The sequence below is a fragment of the Indicator indicator genome, chromosome 9 (assembly GCF_027791375.1).
Source record: "Indicator indicator isolate 239-I01 chromosome 9, UM_Iind_1.1, whole genome shotgun sequence".
NCBI classification, from domain to species: domain Eukaryota; kingdom Metazoa; phylum Chordata; class Aves; order Piciformes; family Indicatoridae; genus Indicator; species Indicator indicator.
Genome location: NC_072018.1, coordinates 1109833 through 1130825, shown reverse-complemented (window position 1 = coordinate 1130825; position 20993 = coordinate 1109833). Strand labels below are relative to the sequence as shown.

At 51.5% G+C, this 20993-nt stretch overlaps 1 protein-coding gene across 1 annotated transcript; it reads right to left on the bottom strand.

The window, feature by feature from the left end:
• Positions 1-3814: 3814 nt before the first annotated feature.
• MDH1 (malate dehydrogenase 1) lies at positions 3815-19004 on the bottom strand. Its single transcript, XM_054383475.1, has 9 exons — positions 18950-19004; positions 13377-13475; positions 12335-12431; positions 10103-10278; positions 8663-8785; positions 8363-8539; positions 5352-5465; positions 5080-5169; positions 3815-4405 (listed from the first exon to the last, which is right to left on the bottom strand). The coding sequence occupies exons 1-9, from the start codon at positions 18950-18952 to the stop codon at positions 4280-4282; spliced, it is 1005 nt and encodes a 334-aa protein (XP_054239450.1). The 5' UTR covers positions 18953-19004; the 3' UTR covers positions 3815-4279.
• Between the last annotated feature and the right edge of the window lie 1989 nt (positions 19005-20993).

Genomic DNA, 20993 nt, shown 5'->3' with positions numbered 1-20993 from the left:
CAGATCAAGCAGAGCCTTACCCCTGGTAGGTTCACCTAAGAGCTGCATCAGGAAGCTGTCATCCATGCACTCTAGGAACCTTCTGGACTGTCTCCTCTCTGCTGAATTAAGTTCCCAGCAGATGTCTGGTAGGTTAAAGTCCCCCACAAGGACAAGGTCTGATGATCTTGAGACAGCTTCCAGCTGCTTATAGAATATCTCATCGGCCTCCTCGTCCTGGTTGGGTGGTCTATAACAGACTCCAACCAGGATGTCAGTTTTGTGCGGCCTCCCTCTGATTTTAACCCACAAGCATTCAACCCTTTCTTCTGCAACCTCAAGTTCTGAGGCATCAAAGGATTCCCTAATATACAGGGCCACCCCTCCTCCTCTTCTCCCTTGCCTGTCTCTCCTAAAGAGCTTATAACCCCCCAGTGCGGTACTCCAATTGTGAGAATCGTCCCACCATGTTTCTGTGATGGCAACTACATCATAGTTCTCCTGGTGAACCAAGAGTTCCAGTTCCTCTTGTTTGTTGCCCACACTGTGTGCATTGGTGTACATGCACTTCAGCTGGGCTGCTGATTTCACCAGTTTATGTGGTCCTCCCTCCTCTCCAGGGAGACTGGTTTCCTCACCCACCCCCTTCAGACCTAGTTTAAAGCCCTCCCAATGAGTCGTGCCAACCCCAGTGCCAGCACCCTCTTACCCTTTCTAGATAAATTCAACCCAACTTGGTCCAGCAGGGCGGGTGCAGTAAGAGTTGCCCCGTGATCAAAGAAGCCAAAATTCCGCTGCTGGCACCATCTCCTAAGCCAACTGTTGATGGTGTGGGTTTTCCTGTTCCTCTCAGTGTACACCACAGCTGCTGAGGGAACTGAGCAGAACACCACTTGAGCTCCTGCCCCGTCAATCGATTTCCCAAGGGCCTTAAATTCCTTTTTAATCTTCCTGGTGCTGCTCTTTTCAATTTCTTCACTTCCAGCCTGGATTACCAGCAATGGGTAATAGTCAGAGGGCTGGATTAGTTTAGGTAACCTTTGGGTGATGTCCCTCACCCGGGCCCCAGGTAGGCAGCACACCTCCCTATGGGATGGGTCGGGACGACATATGGGTCCCTCTGTTCCCCTCAAGAGAGAGTCTCCAATAACTATAGCCTCTTTTTCTTCATGGCACTGGTCCTTAAGGTTTGGGGGGCTGCTTCGTCTTTGGCATCTCCTTGATCGGTTCCAACCATCCCTTTACAGAAGTGTGATGGCTCCTGGAGTAGGCTGCTTTAAAATAAACAGAATCAAAACCCCCAACCTCGAGAAGCCAGATTATCATCAGAGAATGGCTCAGGTTGGAAGGGACTTCACAGCTCATCTACTCCAACCCCTGCCATGCCCAGGGACACCTCTCAGCTAGACTCAGCTGCTCAAGGCCTCATCCAACCTGGCCTTCAACACCTCCAGGGAGGAGGCAGCTGCAGCCACAGCCTCCCTGGGCAGCCTGTGCCAGAGTCTCACCACCCTCACACTGAAGAACTTCTTCCTCAGCTCCACTCTAACCCTGCTCTGCCTCAGCTTCAAACCATCCCCCGTTGGCCTGTCTCCAGACACCCTCAGCAAAAGTCTCTCTGCAGCCTTCCTGCAGGATCCCTTCAGGTAGTGGAATGCAGCTCTAAGGTCCCCCTGGAGCCTTCTCTTCTCCAGGCTGAACACCTCCAGCTCCCTCAGCCTGGCCTCACAGCAGAGCTGCTCCAACCTTTGGATCATCCTCTGGCCTCACTCCAGCAGCTCTGTGTCCTTCTTCTGCTGGGGACACCAGACCTGGAGGCAGGATTGGTGGTGGGGTCTCAGCAGAGCAGAGCCAAAGGGCTTCTCAGATGTATTTTTCTAAGGCTTCCTGTCATTGTTGTGGTGCTCCTGGAGGTGTGACACAAAACACTGCCACCAGCAGGACTGAGCCAAGCCCACGTGTGGTTTTCAGGCAGTGCTGTGTGGTCTGCACTCAGTGTGAGCTGCAGCCAGCTGCTGGGAGCTCCCTGGCACACACAGCGTTTCCAAATCAGCTGCAGCAGGGCAATCCCTGCAGTTAATTCCTTTGGTCTCTGGGCTGATGATGAAATGAGATTTGACTGACTTTGTGTGGGACACCAGAAGGAAGGCATCACACTGGCAGCTTCCCTTCCATCCCTGATTCTGCCAGTCCCCAAACTGCCATGAAAGACAGACGGAGGGAATTTCCTTACCGTGTCTCCAGGGGATTCACAGGAATGAGAACAAGAGTGGAAAAATTGTGGTGTCTGTGCTTCTTGTCTGAGGCTGCACTGCTGCCACTGCACTTCACAGCTGCAGCTGTGCTGAGAGAAGGCTTACGAACAAACCTACTGACCTTTGCTGGTTTAGATTCTAGTTGACAAGCCCTCAAAGAAACCATGCAGCTACCCCTGCAGTTCAGTTTTCCTCAAGACAGTTCCCCTTCTGCCATCTTCATTTTAAAGATAACAACAGGGAAAGGAGCTGGCTCTAGGTAGGACAGACTCAACATTCACTTTACCACCAGGCAGAAACATTGATGTTGGAAGAGGGCAGACAGCATCTGAGCACTGACTGTGTACCAGAAAAACATCCCATAACTGGCAGAGTTTGATCTCTGCAAATGGGACAGAGAAGTATTGAAGGTGCTTAGGAAACAGATGGCACTGAGCTGGGAGTGAGTGTGGAGCTGCTGGAGGGCAGGAAGGCTCTGCAGAGGGACCTGCACAGGCTGCATCCATGGCTGAGGCCAATGGGAGGAGATCCAACAAGGCCAAGGGCTGGGTCCTGCATTTGGGCCACAACAACCCCAGGAAGGCTGCAGGCTTGGGGCAGAGGGGCTGGAAAGTGCCCAGCAGAGAAAGGCCTGGGGGTGTTGGTGGGCAGCTGGCTGGAGATGAGCCAGAGGGTGCCCAGGTGGGCAAGGAGGCCACCAGCAGCCTGGCTTGGCTCAGCAATGGTGTGGGCAGCAGGAGCAGGGCAAGGATTGTCCTCCTGCACTCAGCACTGGGGAGGCCACACCTGGAGTGCTGGGGGCAGCTTTGGGACCCTCACTGGAAGGGGAGGAGCAGCTGAGGGAGCTGGGGGTTTAGTCTGGAAGAGGCTGAGAGGAGACCTCATTGCTCTCTACAGCTCTCTGAGAGGAGGCTGGAGCCCAATGGGGGCAGACTCTTCTCCCTAGGAAGAAATGACAGGAGGAGAGGAAATGGCCTCAAGTTGCACCAGGGGAGTTTTAGGTTGGAGATGAGAAGAAACTTCTTGACTGAAAGGGTTCTCAAAGCCTGGCAGAGCTGCCTAGGGAGGTGGTTGAATGCCCATCCCTGGAGGTATTTTGAAAGAGCTGTGGTGCTGAGGGCCATGGCTTAGCCCCAGCCTTGGCAGAGCTAGAGAATGGCTGGGCTGGATGACCTTACAGGGCTTTTCCAACCCAAACCATTCTGTCATTCTGTATTTCATTCTTCCAGAAGCTGTATCTGCCTGCACTAGGAAAATTGTAAAGCAAACACATTACCCTTGGGTGGTCTTAAGAGAGTGTTTCTCTCCTGGGCAAAGAAAGATTTTGGAGCTCCACTGTAAAGAGTCTTGAGTTACTGCCCTGGAGGAGTAGTGGTGGAGGACAAATCTGCCTGTAGGCTCTTGTTTCTGCTGTTGACATGAAGCAGTTTTGCCTGGGAGAGACAGGTGGAAATGCCAGCAATGAAGCTCCTTAAAGCTTCCTTCCCCTCAGCTTCTTCAAACAGGCCTTTGGAGTTTAGACCCTGCCAGCATTGCAGCTAACACATGCAAATGAAGCACCCCACACTGCTCTTAGCCACCAAGTGATTAAGCCTCTTTTAATATTGCTATTGACAAACACTGCGAGCATAACCAGAGTGAACAGTATGGACCTGAGTCACTGAGCTCCTGGCTGGAGAAGACCTACTGGCATTCTGATTGCATTCACAGCTGAGCCAGAGAATGCTGAAGTGATCACAGACTAGAAGGGGTTTCAGCAGTGCCTCAGATTGTGCGTTAGGAGCCAAGGCAAACAATTATCCTGTACCATACAACAGAAAGCAACTAGCACTGAACAGAGTTTGGTCAACAAACTAGTCTTACTTCTAGCATAACCTTTGTGCTAAGAACTCAACAGGCACGACAGTACCAGTAAGCAATGACTTGAAAATGTAGGATGGCCACGGGCAGCTGGCTTGGGGCAGCAGCACTGCTCGGTAGCAGACTCAGAGACGGCTTTTGGACTCTGCTGCTCCCAAGTGATTTTTTCTGTCTCCATCATATAGTCATGCACTCGAGAGGAACTCCACAGCAGTCTCCTTCTCTTCAGTCAGCTCCTTTGCAGTCAGATCCATCTTCTCACGAGAAAAATCATTAATGGGAAGCCCCTCCACAAACTTCCAGGTCTTGTCCTGTGGAAGCCAAACAAGAAGCCCTTCATGTGAGAACAGGCCGCGTTCCCCTGGCGTGAAGCAAACTGCACAGCGTGAGGAACAAAGTTCATGGCCTTAAAGAACACGTCAGGTGTGAGTTAATCATACAACCATAGAGCTGATGAGGGTAGAAGAGACCTCTGAGATCAAATCCAACCACTCACCCAGAGCTCACAGTCCTACCACTGCTGATGAGCCACTACCACTGTACCATGTCCTTCAGCGCCACATCCAGGCAGCTTTTAAATCCTTCCAGGGATGGTGACTCCACCACCTCCTTGGGCAAGAGAATCCATGCTGGATCAAGGAAAAGCAAACCAGCTGTCCTTGAGCACATGGCTGCAACAGAGGGGGACAGGCACAGCCATACCCAGCTGCAGAAGGAAGAGAACCACTGCAGGACTCTGCCTGCATCATAGGCCCGGGCCCCCCAGGCTCCGAGGCTGAGGGATCTCAGCCTTTGCACAGCCTGGGGTGCTCCACACAGCAGCTGCCACATGGAAGCTAACTTTGGGTCCAGATCAAGCACACAACCAACAGGAATGGCCCTGACTGAAAGGTTGCTCACAGCCCTGCATGCCAGCCCTTGCAGCCCCACCTGGAGAGCTCAGGTGCTAAGGGGCTCCTGGGCCAGCTCAGCCAGGACTGCTTACCTTGATCACCACAGGGAACGAGTACAGCAGGTCCTCAGGAACACCGTAGGAATTGCCATCCGAAATGACTCCCATGGAAACAAACTCCCCCTGGGAGGCAGAAGAGGAAAGGATAAGTACCTCTGCCACTGCTAGGAGCAAGCCAAATCTCCATTTTCATCTCCAGTGACACACTTGACTGCAGAAAAACATTCCTGCCCCTCCCCACACCCCCAGACCGAGGCTAAGCACCGCGGCATCAAGCAGTCGGTGTCTGGAGAGTAAGAGCTTACTGCAGGAGTGCCAAACCAGATGTCCCTGACGTGATCACAGATAGCTTTAGCAGCTGACATGGCACTGGACAGCTTCCGAGCCTTGATCACAGCTGCTCCACGTTGCTGAACAGTCTGCAATGCACAAGAACACCCCAGATTGTCAAGCAGCACCACCCTGGCTTGCCTCGAACACTGCTACCCTGGCTGAGGCCAGCCCACCTTCCAAAGCCTGCAGCTCAGCACTCCAGGCATAGCTGCCACTCAGCGACCACAGCAGGGCATCCAACAAACACCAGCTGCAAGGTTTGCCCAGGCAAGAGACAATGCAGCACTTCAGAGGCTGCCTTGTTCCTTAGTACCTGCTCTACAGCCAGCAGCCCCTTACTTCTTTCACACCAATCAGGTGGTTCAAGCTTGTAGCACTGGGAGACTCCAGGTCTGTCACTAGGAACAGGTGTCCCAGGCAGCACTGGGAACCAGTGGGGTTTGCTGATAACACCAAGATGAACTCCTTGCTGCTGTGCATCTCTGCAGGCATTCCAAGCCCGCCTGCACATGCTTCTGTGTGACTGAATGGCTGACCCTGCTCTAGCTGGGAGGTTGGACTAGACGACCTTCAGAGGTCCCTTCAACCCCTACCAGGCTGTGATTCTGGTCTCAGACCTACAATATTTAACACAGAAACTTAATTCCTGAAGATGTACATGAAGTTTAAATGGAGTCTCCATCTCTGGAGGCATTCCAAACCCACCTGGGAATGTCCTGTGTGATTTACCCTGGGTGATCCTGCTCCAGCAGGACTAGATGATCTCCAGAGGTTCCTTTCCAACCCTCATCAGTGTGTGTTTCTGTGACTCTCTCAAGACATCTCCCTACAGTCAAGTTTATGTTCAGAACTTTTGTACTTCAGAATTGCACTTTTTGTTCATGGACTAAGTTTTAGGAAGGCTGCATGCCAACCATCTCTAGGCTAGAGAGATGAATTATGAAATCTCCCCTTAGGCAAAGCATCTTAGCACAGACCAGCACTGCAATGTATCTAGAAGGCCAAACCTTGGCCACCCAGTGAACAGCAGGGTCAAGGCCAAGGCCATGCTTCTGCTGACACTTTGTCTGATGACCTTTGCCAGCATACAATTATTGATTCTGCAGCCAGGAGTATGGACTGCAATAAGCTATACCCAAAGGGAAGGCAGGACAAAGCACATCTTCACTGCCAAACTGGAGGTGCTTTGCTTAAGAGATAGTCACTCATGGAATCACAGAATGCCAGGGGCTAGAAGGGACCTCTGGAGAGCATCCAGTCCAACCTCCCTGCTAGAGCAGGTGCACCCAGAGTGAACCACACAGGAACACATCCAGGAGGAATTTTCCCCTTCTGCTCAGGAGGCACCTCCTGGGTTCCAGTCTGTGTCTACTGCCCCTTGTCCTGTCCCTGGACACCACTGGGAAGAGTCTGGCTCCAGCCTCCTGACCCTAACCCTTCAGCTCTTGCTGAGCATTGTTGAGCTCCCCTTCAGGCTGCTCTTCCCCAGGCTAAGCAGCCCCAGGGCTCTCACCCTCTCCTCACAAGGTGATGTTCAGTGCCCTCAGCAGCTCAGGAGCTCTCTGCTGGACTCTCTCCAGTAGATCCTTGTCCTTGAACTGGGAAGCCCAGAACTGGACACAGTGCTCCAGCGTGTGGTCTCACCAGGGCAGAGTAGGGGGGGAGAAAAACCTTCCTTTACCTGCTGGCCACACTTTTCTTAGTGCACCCCAGAATATTGTTGGTCTTCTTGGCCACAAGGACACATTGCTGGCTCATGGTGAACTTGTCTACCAGCAATCCCAAGTCCTTCTCCCAGAGCTGCTTTCCAGGAGGTCAATCCCTTGACTGTCCTTCTGCAGGAGGTTGTTCCTCCTCACGTCTTCTTTGAGGTGCAGCCTGTTCAGGTCTGTCGGGCAGCACAGCCTGAGGGGGTGTGAGCCACTCCTCCCAGTTTGGTATCATCAGCAAACTTGCTGAGAGTTTCCCTCTAGGCTGTTGCTGATGACTGACCTGCTTCTCAGCATGCCAGGAGCACTGCAACACCAAGCAGAGCTGAGCTACTTGGCAGGCACACACATGTGCAGGACAGGCCTGTGGGCCTTTCTGGGTAGGAGCAAATGGAAGATCACCACACTGCATCCACACAGCTGCCCAAGAGTCACTCTGGGGAAGCAGCAGTGGTGCCTGTCAGGTAGCCTGCACCTGAGCTACCATCAGCACTGGGTTTGCTACATCATTTCAGCACTCCAAATGGATTTGCAGAGGGGTTTCATAGAGCCTTAAGGTTTTCAAGCAAAATGACTGACCCATACAAGCTATCTGCAGGTGACTTTCCAGCACTGCTGCACTTCTCAGCTTTAGGGAGGCCACACCTGGAGTGCTGGGGGCAGTTTTGGGACCCTCACTGAATGAGGGTCATTGAGGGGCTGGAGCAGGTCCAGAGAAGGACAAGGAAGCTGGGGAAGGGTCTGGAGAAGAGGGCTGGGGAGGAGCAGCTGAGGGAGCTGGGGGTGTTTAGTGTGGAGAAGAGGAGACTCAGGGGAGACCTCATTGCTCTCTACAGCTCCCTGAGAGAAGGCTGGAGCCAGGTGGGGGTTGGGCTCTGCTCCCTAGGAACAGGTGACAGCAGGAGAGGAAATGGCTTCAAGTTGGCTCAGGGGAGGTTCAGGTTGGACATCAGAAGTAACTTCTTGCCTGAAAGGGCTCTCAAAGCCTGGCAGAGGCTGCCCAGGGAGGTGGTTGAATGCCCATCCCTGGAGGTGTTTGAAAGAGGCAGAGATGTGGTGCTGAGGGCCATGGCTTAGTCCCAGTCTTGGCAGAGTTAGAGAATGGTTGGGCTGGAGGATCTTGAAGGGCTTTTCCCACCAAAATGATTCCATGATGCCTTACTCCAGTGAGGCAGAGCTGCTTCCCTAAGGTAGTCAACTACAGTTCATGATTTCGTATGAGATTAGGAAAAGCAGAAGCACAGACTGACCATTTCAAAGAAACAAGATCTTACCAGGATAAAGTCTCCCTTCAGCCAGCTGTCATCTTTTATAGCTTCATAAACTCCAACTTCCTTTCCTTTCAGGTTTACCTTTGCATGGTTAACATCTGGGTACTGGGTGGAGGAGTGGTTGCCCCAGATGATGACATTCTTCACATCATTAGCAGTCACACCAAGCTTCATAGCAATCTGATGGGAAATTAAAGATGTCCACTCTATTAACTTCAGCTCCTCAATTCAGAGGCTTGGTTGACAGCATTGCTGTGTTCATGCTTAGTGGAAGGATTGTGCTGGGAATGGTGCCTGTCTTACCTGAGATTTGGCTCTGTTGTGATCCAATCGAGTTAAGCAGCTGAAGTTCTCCTTTGGTATCGAGGGGGCTGACTTGGATGCAATCAGGCAGTTGGTATTTGCTGGGTTCCCCACTACCACAACCTGGAAACAAAAAAGGGGACGTGGAAAGATGAAGAAGCTCTTTTTGCAGAACAACTCCCTCCAGGCCTTTGCTTTCAAGGAAGCTACCAAAGAGTTCAACTTTCTCATCTCTTGGGTGTCTTCACAAGACTGTTCTGTCTGCACTGTCTTCTAAAAAGTGCACAGAAGAATCATTTCTAGCCAGATATTTTCTGTACTCTGACATTCACACCTGGCAGGGAACAAGACTCCTGGGCACATCTGCACACTGACCCACAGCCTGGCTTGAACTCTCATGCTAATGGATCCAGGGAAAGCAAGATCCATACACACTGAATTCACCATCACCTTTAAACACTCTCTAGACTGGCTGCCACTGCTTTATCCAACTGCTTTCTAATCAAGAAAGCCAGAGCAGTTAACTTATCTCACTGCTCATAGGCAGGTAGAAGTGAAATGCTGCCTGAACTTAGAACAATTTATTACTATGGAAAGCTGATTTTTATTAATCTTTCATCTATTAATGTGCCTCCAATGATTAATGTCAAGCTCTACATACTCTCAAACACAGGAGCTAATCTGCCACTCTCCCTTTGAAAGGGAGCTGAGTCCCTTTTCCATCACTCTGCAATAGTTACATTGATGGTTTGCATTCCAGCTGTCCAAAGATGCAAACAAGGCTTTAGAAGCAGTAGGAAGTTCATCAGCAGAGGAAGCAGGCATTAAAAACTCAGTTACAAAGCACAGTTGGAGTCTGGGGCTGAGATTAAGAGCAGTAGGAGAGCAGCCACATGATCCCATTAACTGTGCTGAAGGAATCTGAGAGGCAACAATTAAAAGCTTCCAAGGACCAAGAGGCAAACAACCCAGATGAAGCCCATTTGGTCGTGTGGCCGCAGCTCCAGGTCAGTGCCACAGCAAAGGGCCATCATGATCAAGCTTCAGATGGGTGTGAAGTAGGCAGCTGCCTGCAGAGCATTTAATTTTCCCAGAGCAGAGAGAGAATGGGCAGCAGACTGCTTTTTTAGTTCTTTTAAATACTTTTTTTCCTTTTTTTTTTTTTTTTGTGTTCTCAGAATTAGTGGTGGCCAGTTCAGAGCATGTGTGGACTTGAGCCACAGAACAGCAGACTCACCTTTCTCACAAGCTCAGGACTACCTCATCACTCTGGTTAAGACATTATCTCATCAACCCTTGACTGGGCTGGATTTTCTAGGGCTTAGGGAGAGCAATGCCTGCCCTGAAGAGGCTCCTCCTTGCCCAACAGCGTTCTGCAACATATTTCCATCTCTATAGACCTCAGAGAGTTAACTCCTTAAATTCAGTGTCTATATTCACCTTGACAGTTTTTTTGGCATACTTGTCCAAGGCTGCACCCTGAGACTTGAAAATTTTCACATTTGCTTTGAGTAAATCCTTCCTCTCCATGCCCTCTCTCCTGGGCATGGAGCCAACCAGAATTGCTACGTCGAGGTCTTTGAACGCCACTTCCTCCTTGTCTGTTGGAACGACCTCTAAAAGAAAGGAAATGAAGAAGAAAAAAAAATCATCTACAGAAGAGAAACACTGGTGGCATGAATAGGATAGAAGTAGATCTGATACCACCACCACTTTTGCCCTGTACAAACACAAATATGGCCATTTGGCCTCAACTCCACAGATCAGAAAGGGGTTGTTGAGAAGTGTTTATCCACAAACATTCAGCGAAAGCTTCACAGCTGCTGGGAACAAGGAGAGATCTGTGTCACAGGGTGTGTCTCCTGCCATGTACCTATGCATGCTACTCACCCAGACAGGCTGTGCTTCCCTTTCAGACACCGATTCTTAACGCTACAGAAACTTCCATTTGAAGTTTTCAGGTTGCACCAGGGCAGGTTCAGGTTGGACATGAGAAGAATCTTCTTGACTGAAAGGGTTCTCACAGCCTAGCAGAGGCTGCCCAGGGAGATGGCTGAATGCCCATCCCTGGAGGTGTTTGAAAGAGGCAGAGCTGTGGTGCTGAGGGCCATGGCTCAGCCCCAGCCTTGGCAAAGTTAGAGAATGGTTGGGCTGGAGGATCCTAAAGGGCTTTCCCAACCCAAATGATTCTGTGATTGCTCTCCCTTTAACAGTATAACCTAAAGAAGCTTTGATTTGTGCAAGAGCTGGCAGCTCCCCATTTCTGAAGTACTGCAATAGCTACAGTAGCATCCACTGGCTGCCTTTCTCCTGCTCAGAACTCACCTTGTTCACACGACTGGATGAGTGACTTTTCACTAGGTGTCTGAGGCAGAAGGCATGTCTGAAGCCTAGAGTCTGTGTTGTGTGCTATGCCAGCACATCTAAAGACCCTTTCTCATCTTACTACCAGGCCACAACACAATGCACACAGGCAAAAGTTCCTGACCTTTTGTTGCCCATGCTGACAACCTGGGATTAGATGATACAAACTAAACCTCAGGTACCTGCACAGGAAATTCTTCTTTATCAACGATCTGGGTGAGGGCACTGAGGCACTCTCAGTAAGTCTGCAGATGACCCCAACCTGGGTGTCCATCTGCTAGAGGGTAGGGAGGCTTTGCAGCAGGACCTGGACAGGTCAGACCCATGGGCCAGGGCTCACTGGGTGAAGTTCAACAAGGCCAAGTGCCAGGTCCTGCACCTGAGTCACAACAGCCCCATGGTGAGCTACAGACTTGGGGATGTGTGGTTGGAAAACTCCAACTCAGAGGTGGACCTGGGGGTGTTGGTTGACAGTTACTGACCATAAGCCAGCAGTGGCCAAGAAAGCCAAAGGCCTCCTGGCTTGGGTCAGAAGCAGGGTGGGCAGCAGGGCCAGGAGGTGCCCATCCCCCTGTGCTCAGCACTGGGGAGGCCACACCTCGAGTGCTGTGCTCAGCTCTGGGCCCTCACTGCAGGAAGGACATTGAGGGGCTGGAGCCTGTCCAGAGCAGGGCAGGGAGGTTGGAGAAGGGCCTGGAGCCCCTAGGATGGAGGAGGGGCTGAGGGAGCTGGGGGTGTGCAGGCTGGAGAAGAGGAGGCTGAGGGAGACCTCATTGCTCTCTCCAGCTCCCTGAAGGGAGGTTGGAGTGAGGAGGGGACAGCCTCTGCTCCTTGGTAGCAAGAGACAGGAGCAGAGGAAATGGTTCCAAGGTGTGCTAGGGGAGGCTCAGGCTGGAGCTCAGGAAATATTTCTGCACTGAAAGGGATCTCAGAGCTTGGAATGGTCTGCCCAGGGCAGTGCTGCAGTCCCCATCCCTGGGGGTGTTCCAGCAGCCTGTGGAGCTGTGCTTAGGGACATGGTTTGGTGGTGACCCTGCAGTGCCGGCTGGAGGGCTGGACTGGATGAGCTTGGAGGCCTCTTCCAGCCAGATGCTTTCTGTGATTCACACAAACCCCATGTGATGCCATTCTTCCCAGCTTACAGCCCAAGTTAAATGATCTTCATGAAACACAAAACCAAGAAAGGATCATCTAGTTTGGGATGGGTTTGTTTTTTTGCTTAACTTCCTGCCAGCTACAGAGACTCTGTTATCAATGAAGCAGCTGCAGCAGAACACCTCTAGGAATAAGAACAATGCCTTTGCTCACCTCTCAGCAGTGGAAGAGCACAGTCCTGCAGCTCCATCACTACACCCTCCAGCACTGTCATCATGGGGGTGATATCCAGCAGCACAAGAATAAGAGGCTATAAAGATAGAAATAATTTAGTGTGAACCAACTGGTGCCTGAACTCAGGATGTGTTCACACAGCTTGTGTTGTAGCTCAGGGCTTGGAGGGGTAGACACTTTGCTGGGTAAAACACTGGCTGGATGGCAGGGCCCAGAGAGTGGAGATCCAGGCCCCCTCAGTCAGTTTGCAGATGGCACTGAGCTGGGAGGCAGTGTGGAGCTGCTGGAGGGCAGGAAGGCTCTGCAGAGGGACCTGCACAGGCTGCAGCCATGGGATGAGACCAATGGGAGGAGATCCAACGAGGCCAAGGGCTGGGTCCTGCTCTTGGGCTACAACAACCCCAGGAAGGCTGCAGGCTTGGGGCAGAGGCGCTGGAAAGTGCCCAGCAGGGAAAGGCCTGGGGGTGTTGGTGGGCAGCTGGCTGGAGATGAGCCAGAGGGTGCCCAGGGGGGCAAGGAGGCCACCAGCAGCCTGACCTGGCTCAGCAATGGTGTGGGCAGCAGGAGCAGGGCTGGGATTGTCCCCCAGGCCAGGTGAGGAGCAGCTGAGGGAACTGGAGTTGGTGTCTGGAGAAGAGGAGGCTGAGGGGGGGGCCTTGTGGCTCTCTACAACACCCTGAAAGGAGGATGAAGTCAGGTAGGGGTTGGTCTCTTCTGCCTAGTATCAAATGATAGGATGAGGGGAAATTGCCTGAAATTGTGCCAGGGGAGGGGTAGGTTGGATATTAGCAAAAGTTTCTTCATTGCCAAGAGTGGTGAGGGATTAGAACAGGCTGCCCAGGGAGGTGGTGGAGTCATCATCCCTGGAGGTGTTTCAAAGAGGCAGAGATGTGGTGCTGAGGGACATGGTAGAGTTAGAGAATGGCTGGACTGGATGATCTTAAAGGTCTTTTCCAAGCCAGACACTGGTGTGATGGTGTGGTGCCCATGCAGCAGAGCAGTGCCAGCCCAGCAGAGGTACCTGGTCCTTGCCGAAGACATCTCCCTTGGCAATGCTGTAGAGCAGGGAGTAGGCGATCTGCCCAGCAGCTCCTGTCACCAGCACTCGGATGGCTTCACCCTGCAAGGAAAGGACGAAGGCTTACCCACAGCTACAGAGCACAGGCTCCTCCACCTCAGCCTGCTGGACATCAGCAGTTACTGATGATTATTTAAGCTGGAGGAAAGCCTGTGCCCGGCTGGGGCTCAGGGCCAGCTCCTGGGATCATATGTCTGTTCTGCCACAACACACACCAGCAACTGCTCCACTCGCTTTTACCAAAACAGACCACACTTGCAAAAATATCCCCCAGAACTGCTCCTGGAGAAGCTTCCAAGCTACCAGGCATGGCAGTCTGTTGGAAAAGCTCTGTACTCCTGTTAGTAGTGCTGTCCCAGTGTCATCCATCACAGGTTACCTATTCACAATCCAACCTCACCAGTGTGGGAAGTATGGGAGCTGCACACTTCACTTTTCACCTTCTTTCCATCTTGAGGGCTCTTTCCATTAAGCAGTTTGAGTGCCTGCTTGCAGCCAAAGCCTTCTGGAATGGCAAGGAATCCAGTGGACTTAGCACTACTGCCTCACTCAACTGGTCTGCAGCAATGTGGAACAAGCCCACAGCCAAAACCTGTGTTCTGGCAGATACAGACACCAAGCTCCATAACACAACCACCCATTGTCAATTTGACCCAAATCTCCAGCAGGCTGGGACTGACAACCTGTTGCTATATTGCAGGAGAGGGGTGGAAAGAGCTTACATTGATAGCAGAAGTCCATTTTATTAAGCAGCAACAGGGCTTGTGGGACTCCAGAGGTTGTTTAAAGTTGAAAACATGCCACAGGACATTCACAACCCCATGCTGTGCAGGCACAGGGTCGGCATCTCCCTTGTTCCCTAGAGGCACTAGGGCTGGGGCAGCAACAAGCAGCCTCTGAGCAGCCTGCAGGAATCCAATGCCCAGTTTTTCCTAAATAATTAAAAGCTGCTCATTTAAATTATGGATGAAGCACGATCCACATTCACTGATGTCTGCAGTGATTTAATTGCATACTTGGTTGCATGATGCAGACTGCAGAGCAAAGGCAGGTTGCTTACTGCTGGAGCACTGAGCCCAGTGTGGGGACCTTGATTTTGAGAGGGATGCTGAAAAACGAAAGAGGGGCCAGGCAGACACAACTCAGCTGCAGCCCAGAGCTCACGTCCTGCAAGAGGAGGCTGAGGAAGCTGCTCACAGCCTGGAAGGGCAGAGGGCAAGGGGTGATCTAACAGCAGCCTGCTACCATTTGGAGGAAGGTTACAAAACCAGTGCTGCCAACCAGCTCTCACTAGAGGCAGCTGGCAGAGCACAGGACAGCAGCTACAAATGAAGAGAACGATTCTTGGTAAGGGTGGCATGGCTGCACTGGAACAGGGCACCCAGAGGGGTTGTGCAGCCTTCAGCCTTCATGGCTTTCAAGACTCAGATTAAAAACCCCAAACATCTATGATCTGATTTAGCAGTGGCAGAAGCCTTATTAGCAGGCTGGGCTGGACAAGCTCCAGAATCAGAGCAAGAAAGAGGTCTGTCTGGATGACCTCTAGAAATCCTGTCCACCCAACATTCCTGTCATTGGTATTTATAGGGATTTGAGTGTATTGCCTCTGCAGAGGTGACCAGCCAAGCACAGCTGTACCAAGCCACCACTACATACTTATAAAAATGAGGCCATCTAGCCCATTTTATTACCTACTAGATCAAACAAGGGAATAAGTGATGCAATTAAACTGCTGAACTCACAGATTCAGACCTCAACATGACTTGGCCTTCATTAAGGAAAGATTCTTTAAGTATTTGGTTACATGGCCAATGGTGATGATGCTGAACTGCATAATTAAAGATACTGAAGTGCTGGAGAGGGCCCAGAGAATGGCAAGGAAGCCAAAGGGCCTGGGAGTGTTCAGTCTGCAGAAGAGGATGCTGAGGGGAAACCTCATTGCTCTCTACAGCTCCCTGAAAGGAGGCTGGAGCTGGGGGGGGGGGGGTGTTTCTTTCTTCTGCCTTGGAACAAGAGACAGCAGGAGAGGAAATGGCTTCAAGGTGGCCCAGAAAAGGTTCAGGTCAGACATTAGGAGAAACTTCTTGATTGAAAGGGTTCTCAAAGCCTGGCAGAGGCTGCTCATTGAGGTGGTTGAATGTCCATCCCTGAAGGTGTTTGAAAGAGCTGTGGTGCTGAGGGCCAGGGTTCAGCCCCAGCCTTGGCAGAGTTAGAGAATGGTTGGACTGGGTGAGCTTAAAGGGCTTTTCCAACCCAAACGATTCTGTCTCATCCTTCCCACCTTGTCAGATCTCAGTGAGGAGAGGGAAGGAAAGCAAGAGAGCTGACTGTTGCTATTTCAGAACTCGTTTGGGTACCCTGAATAGGAACGTTCTACTCCAGCTATATGCCACAATGTCTGAAAGATGATGGGCAGCACTGATGAAGGTTTTAAAGTCAACTTCTCAGCAGGTTTTTAAGGAGAATTTGCACTTTAAGTAACTGGAACAATGAGAGCTCTTTTGGGGCAGTTAATCATATTAGCTTGGAAAAGAAGTACTGGAAAATGACTGGCCAAATCCCCTACCAGCAGCATATCAAAAGTGGTCCTGTGGAAGCATGCTACTCCAGAACTCAGACAGACAGCAGCAGAACACATTGTTTGTGAATGACACGGTGCCTGAAATCATCTGAGAACTGATTTCTGAAGTTCCAGTGGATGAAATGAAGGTGCTACAAAGTCAGAGTTAGGCTCTTCCTCCTCTGCAACCTGTGAGCCAGGCTAAAACAGTACCACAAAGTCAATAAGAACCTTTTTCCCTTTATATGGCAATCTGATTTAAAGATTAAAAACGTCAATCTATTCACCAGCCTAACAGCAGAGGGAAGGAAGATAAAAAGGCAAGAAGTAGGGCTATTCCATTTTAAACTGAGACACACTTAAGATTTAGCCTTGCTTCAAAAAAAAAAATCCTTCAGTGATGACTCAGCTCCACACTCCCAAAAATATGTATTTGCTTACTACCATCCTTCCTGTTCTCCTCCCTTTTCAGCCTGGAAGAGGAAAGAAGCAACAAGCTAAAATAAGGTGAGGAGTTCTGCCTACTTGTTTGTTTTTTCCATGCCTTCAGTCCTCTGGCTTCACAGAGGAGCTTTCCCCAACAGCCCCTAGCCCTGCACCAGCTGTGAGCCGTGATATTTGCATGCTTTCTCTTGAGTCCGGAAGCTTGATTAAAAAGCCCAAAATGCCACACTCCTTACAGTTAACTCTCCCTGGAAAGCTCCTGTCAGGCCTAAGAACTTGCATTACTGAGCATCTGAGTGGACTCGGAGGTGGTAGGGTCAGAGCGGCACCTAGCTCCCCAGTGGCAGCTGCAGCCTCTGCACTTCCAGTCCTGGCTTGGACCCTGCACTGAAGAGCACTTTTACTCTGTGCCAGCCACAGAGGTGACCTTTAGTCACTCTCAGGTTCACAAGTACTGGAAGATAAATCAACTTGGATATCACTGAACCAAATAGTTTCAAAGCCTTTCCCACTTCACACCTTCCAGAGGTACAGCTAGAAAGAGAGTATGAAAGATAATGAAGCCCAAAGTAAACCCAACTGAACAGTGCATCTCCAGATACCCAGCAAATGGGTAGGTTTGCTCCCACCCATAAATTACCACAGGTCAGTAAAGCTTCCGATATCAAACCATGGAGGAAACAGAGGGTTTAATGCCTTCGGTTTAAGAACATGGTGCCTACTTTATCTCTGTCATTACTGCTGATATTAGGGGACAAAGTCTTAGTGCCACACATGAAAGCAACACTGTACTGCGAAACTGGTGCAGGAGATTGCAAAGGTAAGCATTAGGGTTTAACTAAATAACCCATAAGCTATCAAATGTAGGAATGAGAGTCAGTGTCTTGTCCACACAAGTGATGGCCTTTACATGAGTAACTGCAGGTGTAAAAGACAACCATAAAGGTTATTGCTGATGGACTGTTTGTAAAAGATCATCAAGTCAACATTACCCCTGAAGACTGGAGCCAACTAAGCAATCCCACCCTGCCTGACAAGAATGCTTTCAGCACTAAATTTAAACTGTATCTCCTCAGAAGTCTAAAGCCTGCCTAGAAAAACGTCCCCTTTGCCCTTGTGATCTCCTAATAATAAATGTGTTCGGAGAAGTGTCATGAAGTATCAGCAGGACAGTTGTGCACTTCAGCAACCCCAGCAGTGATGTGGTTCATAGACCAAATTCCAAAGGAATTTTTTCCTTAAGAAATGACCTTGAGGCAGGTGACCTTAATTTTATGTTTTTCCCCACACAGGATTTTGTTTCAGGAGCTTAAAAACTTTGCCCAATGTCAAATGCATAACTAAGAGTAGCAGAAGAAAGACAAAAGTCTGTGGCATTCTAAAAAGCCTGGCCATCAGATTAAATTTCAAACAGCAGTTCTCATGTAGACCAGCAAATTCATGGAAGTCAACAGTTTTGAAAGCTCAAGTACAGATTGAAACTTACTGTCCTGAGGTCACTCCTAGACAGACATTAGTGGAGAATTGGGACAGGTAAGGTTTACAGATTTCAGTATTTCAGGTTTTCAGTATTTTTAGTGTACAGCTGAAGCCACAGAACATGCAAATGTCTCTTCTATAGTAAATTACCAAAGAAAAAGGTTTCAATAATGCACAAAGTATGAAAAAAATTGGAAGTTTTTATTATTATCATGGAAAGCAAAGTCTCTGTGCAAGCCCGTGGGTGTCCAAATAGAAATGCAAGGTACCCCAGGACACGTGCACGACCTGAGGGCAGGTATAGGAGGACTCCTTGGCCATTGGAGAAACCCCCATCCACAAAAAAAAAACACTGAGTTTCTGACAGCAAGCAGGGATGAAACACGAGAGGAAAGCTTTTTACATTTCCCGTTGACCTAACACCAGAACCTTCAACGTCTTATGCAGTAAATACGCAGGCATCTTCCCGAAAGCAACGCCCTCAGGCTCTGCAGGGCCAGCAGCAGGTTGGCTGCACTGTGCCGGGGTGACCGCAGCGGGAACCCGAGCTGACCTCCCAGCACACCAGCAAGGAGAAGTCAGTAACGACAGCAGGCCGCCACTGTAGGGCCCGGTACAGACCCTCAAGTCCCCAGGCTGGGACGTCACCCCGGCGTGGCCCTCGTGGGGGTCGGCGGGGAGCCCTCGCCCGGCGCTAGGCCCTTTCCTCACCGCCTGCCAAGAACACCTTCAATCACCCCCCAGGGCTTGCAGCGGCGGAGCGAGAGGAAAGCAGGAGAGAGGGCGACGGACAGAGTGAGACAAAGGGAGAGAAAGAAGGAGATAGCGGAAGAAAGAAAGAGTGAGAGACAGAGAGGAAAGAGAGTGAGAGCCGGCGCCATTTCACAGCTACCCCTGCCTAACGGGAGTCCCCCTGCCCCAGCTGTCCCAGCGAGAGGGTGAAGGCTGCCCGTCATCCCATCCCATCCCATCCCATCCCACCCCACCCTCTGCCTAAAGGGAGCACTGCCCGGCTCGGAGGAGCAGTACCGACCATGGCTGAAACGAGCGGTGTTGTCCGGCAGCCCCGAGGTCACCTCTACAGCTCACCGGAGCAGCGACAGCGCCGAGACACGGCGGAGGGGCGGGGCGGGGCGGGGCGGGGCGCGGCGAACTGGACCCGCACTGCCTCCTGGAGGCTGTAGTCACAACTCCCGCCCCCGCCGCAGCCAAGGCCGGAGAAAAACTACAGCTCCCAGCGTGCCAAGCGGCTACGCGCGCCACGCCCCCGCAGCGGTGTACGGTCGCGACAGCTGTTATCCGTCCCCCTCCCCATTCAATGAAGCGGAGAAGTGGTTTCGACAGCAGCTCTACTGACAGCCGCTAGGACGCGATTCCCGCCACCACGCATGCGCCCTTGGGGGATTGAGGGCCGGGGGCCGCACGGGCTCTCCAGTGTACGCATGCGCAGAGCGTTGCGCGCCGCGTGCGGATGAGCGGGCGGGGCCGCGCAGGAGCACAGGAGATGCCGGCCGGGGACGGCGGGCGCTTCGTAGCTGCTGGCGCGTGCGCAGGTGGCAGTGCTTCAGTGGTTGCTAGGTGACGGCGGAGCGCGGTGGGCCGCGGGAGCGCTCTCCACCCCCCACGCCTTCTCGTTTCCCCCCCCGCGCCGTCTCCTTGGAGCGCTCGGTGGGTTCGGGTCGTGCCTTTCCCTCGGGGTGGGGAAGGGGGAGGTCGGGTCGGTTTGAGGCGCTACCTGTATGCCCCGTCCCCTGTGCCCGCCCCTGCGGCGGTGCGTGGCCCTCTGGCAGCGCCCGTCCCCTGGGTGAGGCGGGCTGAAGGGGGGCGGTGTGCGCAGGGAGGGGGCCTCGGGAGCGGTGAGGGCTTTCCCCCGGCCTTTGCAACGCAGCCTCTTGCCTGGCTTTGTCCTCGGGCCCGGCCTCCTCTGGGAAGTTGCTTACGGACGTCCCGGGGGCGCGGAGCCGCTGCCCTGGGGCTGCGTGGTTGCCGTCGGGTTGGCTGCCTTGCGTACCTCTCTGCTCTCCCCCTCCTGCCCCTGGCGCCTTGCTTTCGGCCCTTGAGGAGAAGCTGCCCAGCTATAGCTGCCCATTACCGGCTTCTTCCAGCCTGTGCTCAGCCGTTTCCTCATTTATGGGGGGATGCTGAGAGCTTACTTTGTGCTGTTGCTCGTTAAAGCAAGCAGCCTGACTAAACCACTTGTCTGTGGTACTAAAATAAACCCCTTCATTTAGCTGTATTTTAGATTGCTGACTGAGGTGAACTGTCCATTTGTAGGCAGATGTTGGCATAAATACGTCAGCAAAGCCCACAGAGTCTGTGGTGGTGTGCTATAGAAGAGAGGAGCAGTTGGTTACTTTTTTTTTCCTTTGGGATTCTGTCAGGATTCCCTATTAGACATTTCATAGAGTTGTTTGGGTTGGAGAAGCCCTTTAAGCTTATCCAGTCCAACCATTCTTTAACTCTGCCAAGGCTGGGGCTGAACCCTGGCCCTCAGCACCACATCTGCCTCTTTGAAACACCTTCAGGGATGGAGAAGACTTGAGTGAAGTCTCACCTGTCTGAATGTTCTTCTGCAGCATCAATTTTAATTCTTACAGTCTATTGTATTGCTTTTAAAGCAATATAATTGTGTGTACACACCTTCTTCCTTGGGCCTCAGAAATAAGTAATTACTCTTTTAGGCACTTTTAAATGCAAATATTTTTGCTTGTCATAGAATGGCTTAGGCTAGAAGAGATCTCAGAGATCATCTAATTCAACCTCCCTGCCATGGGCAGGGACACCTCTCAACTAGCCCAGGTCGCTCAAGGCCATATCCAACCTGGCCTTGAACATCTCCAGGGAGGAGGCAGCCACAGCCTCTCTGAACAATCCATTCCAGAGTCTTGCCACCCTCGTAGTGAAGAATTTCTTCCTAAGATCAATTCTAAACCTATTCTTCAATTTCAATCCATTTCCTCTTGTCCTATCAGTGGACACTTGTCAAAAGTCCCTCTGCTGCCTTCCTGCAGGATCTCTTCAGCTATTGCAAGACAGCTCTAAGGTGCCTCTGGAGCCTTCTCCTCTCCAGGCTGAAC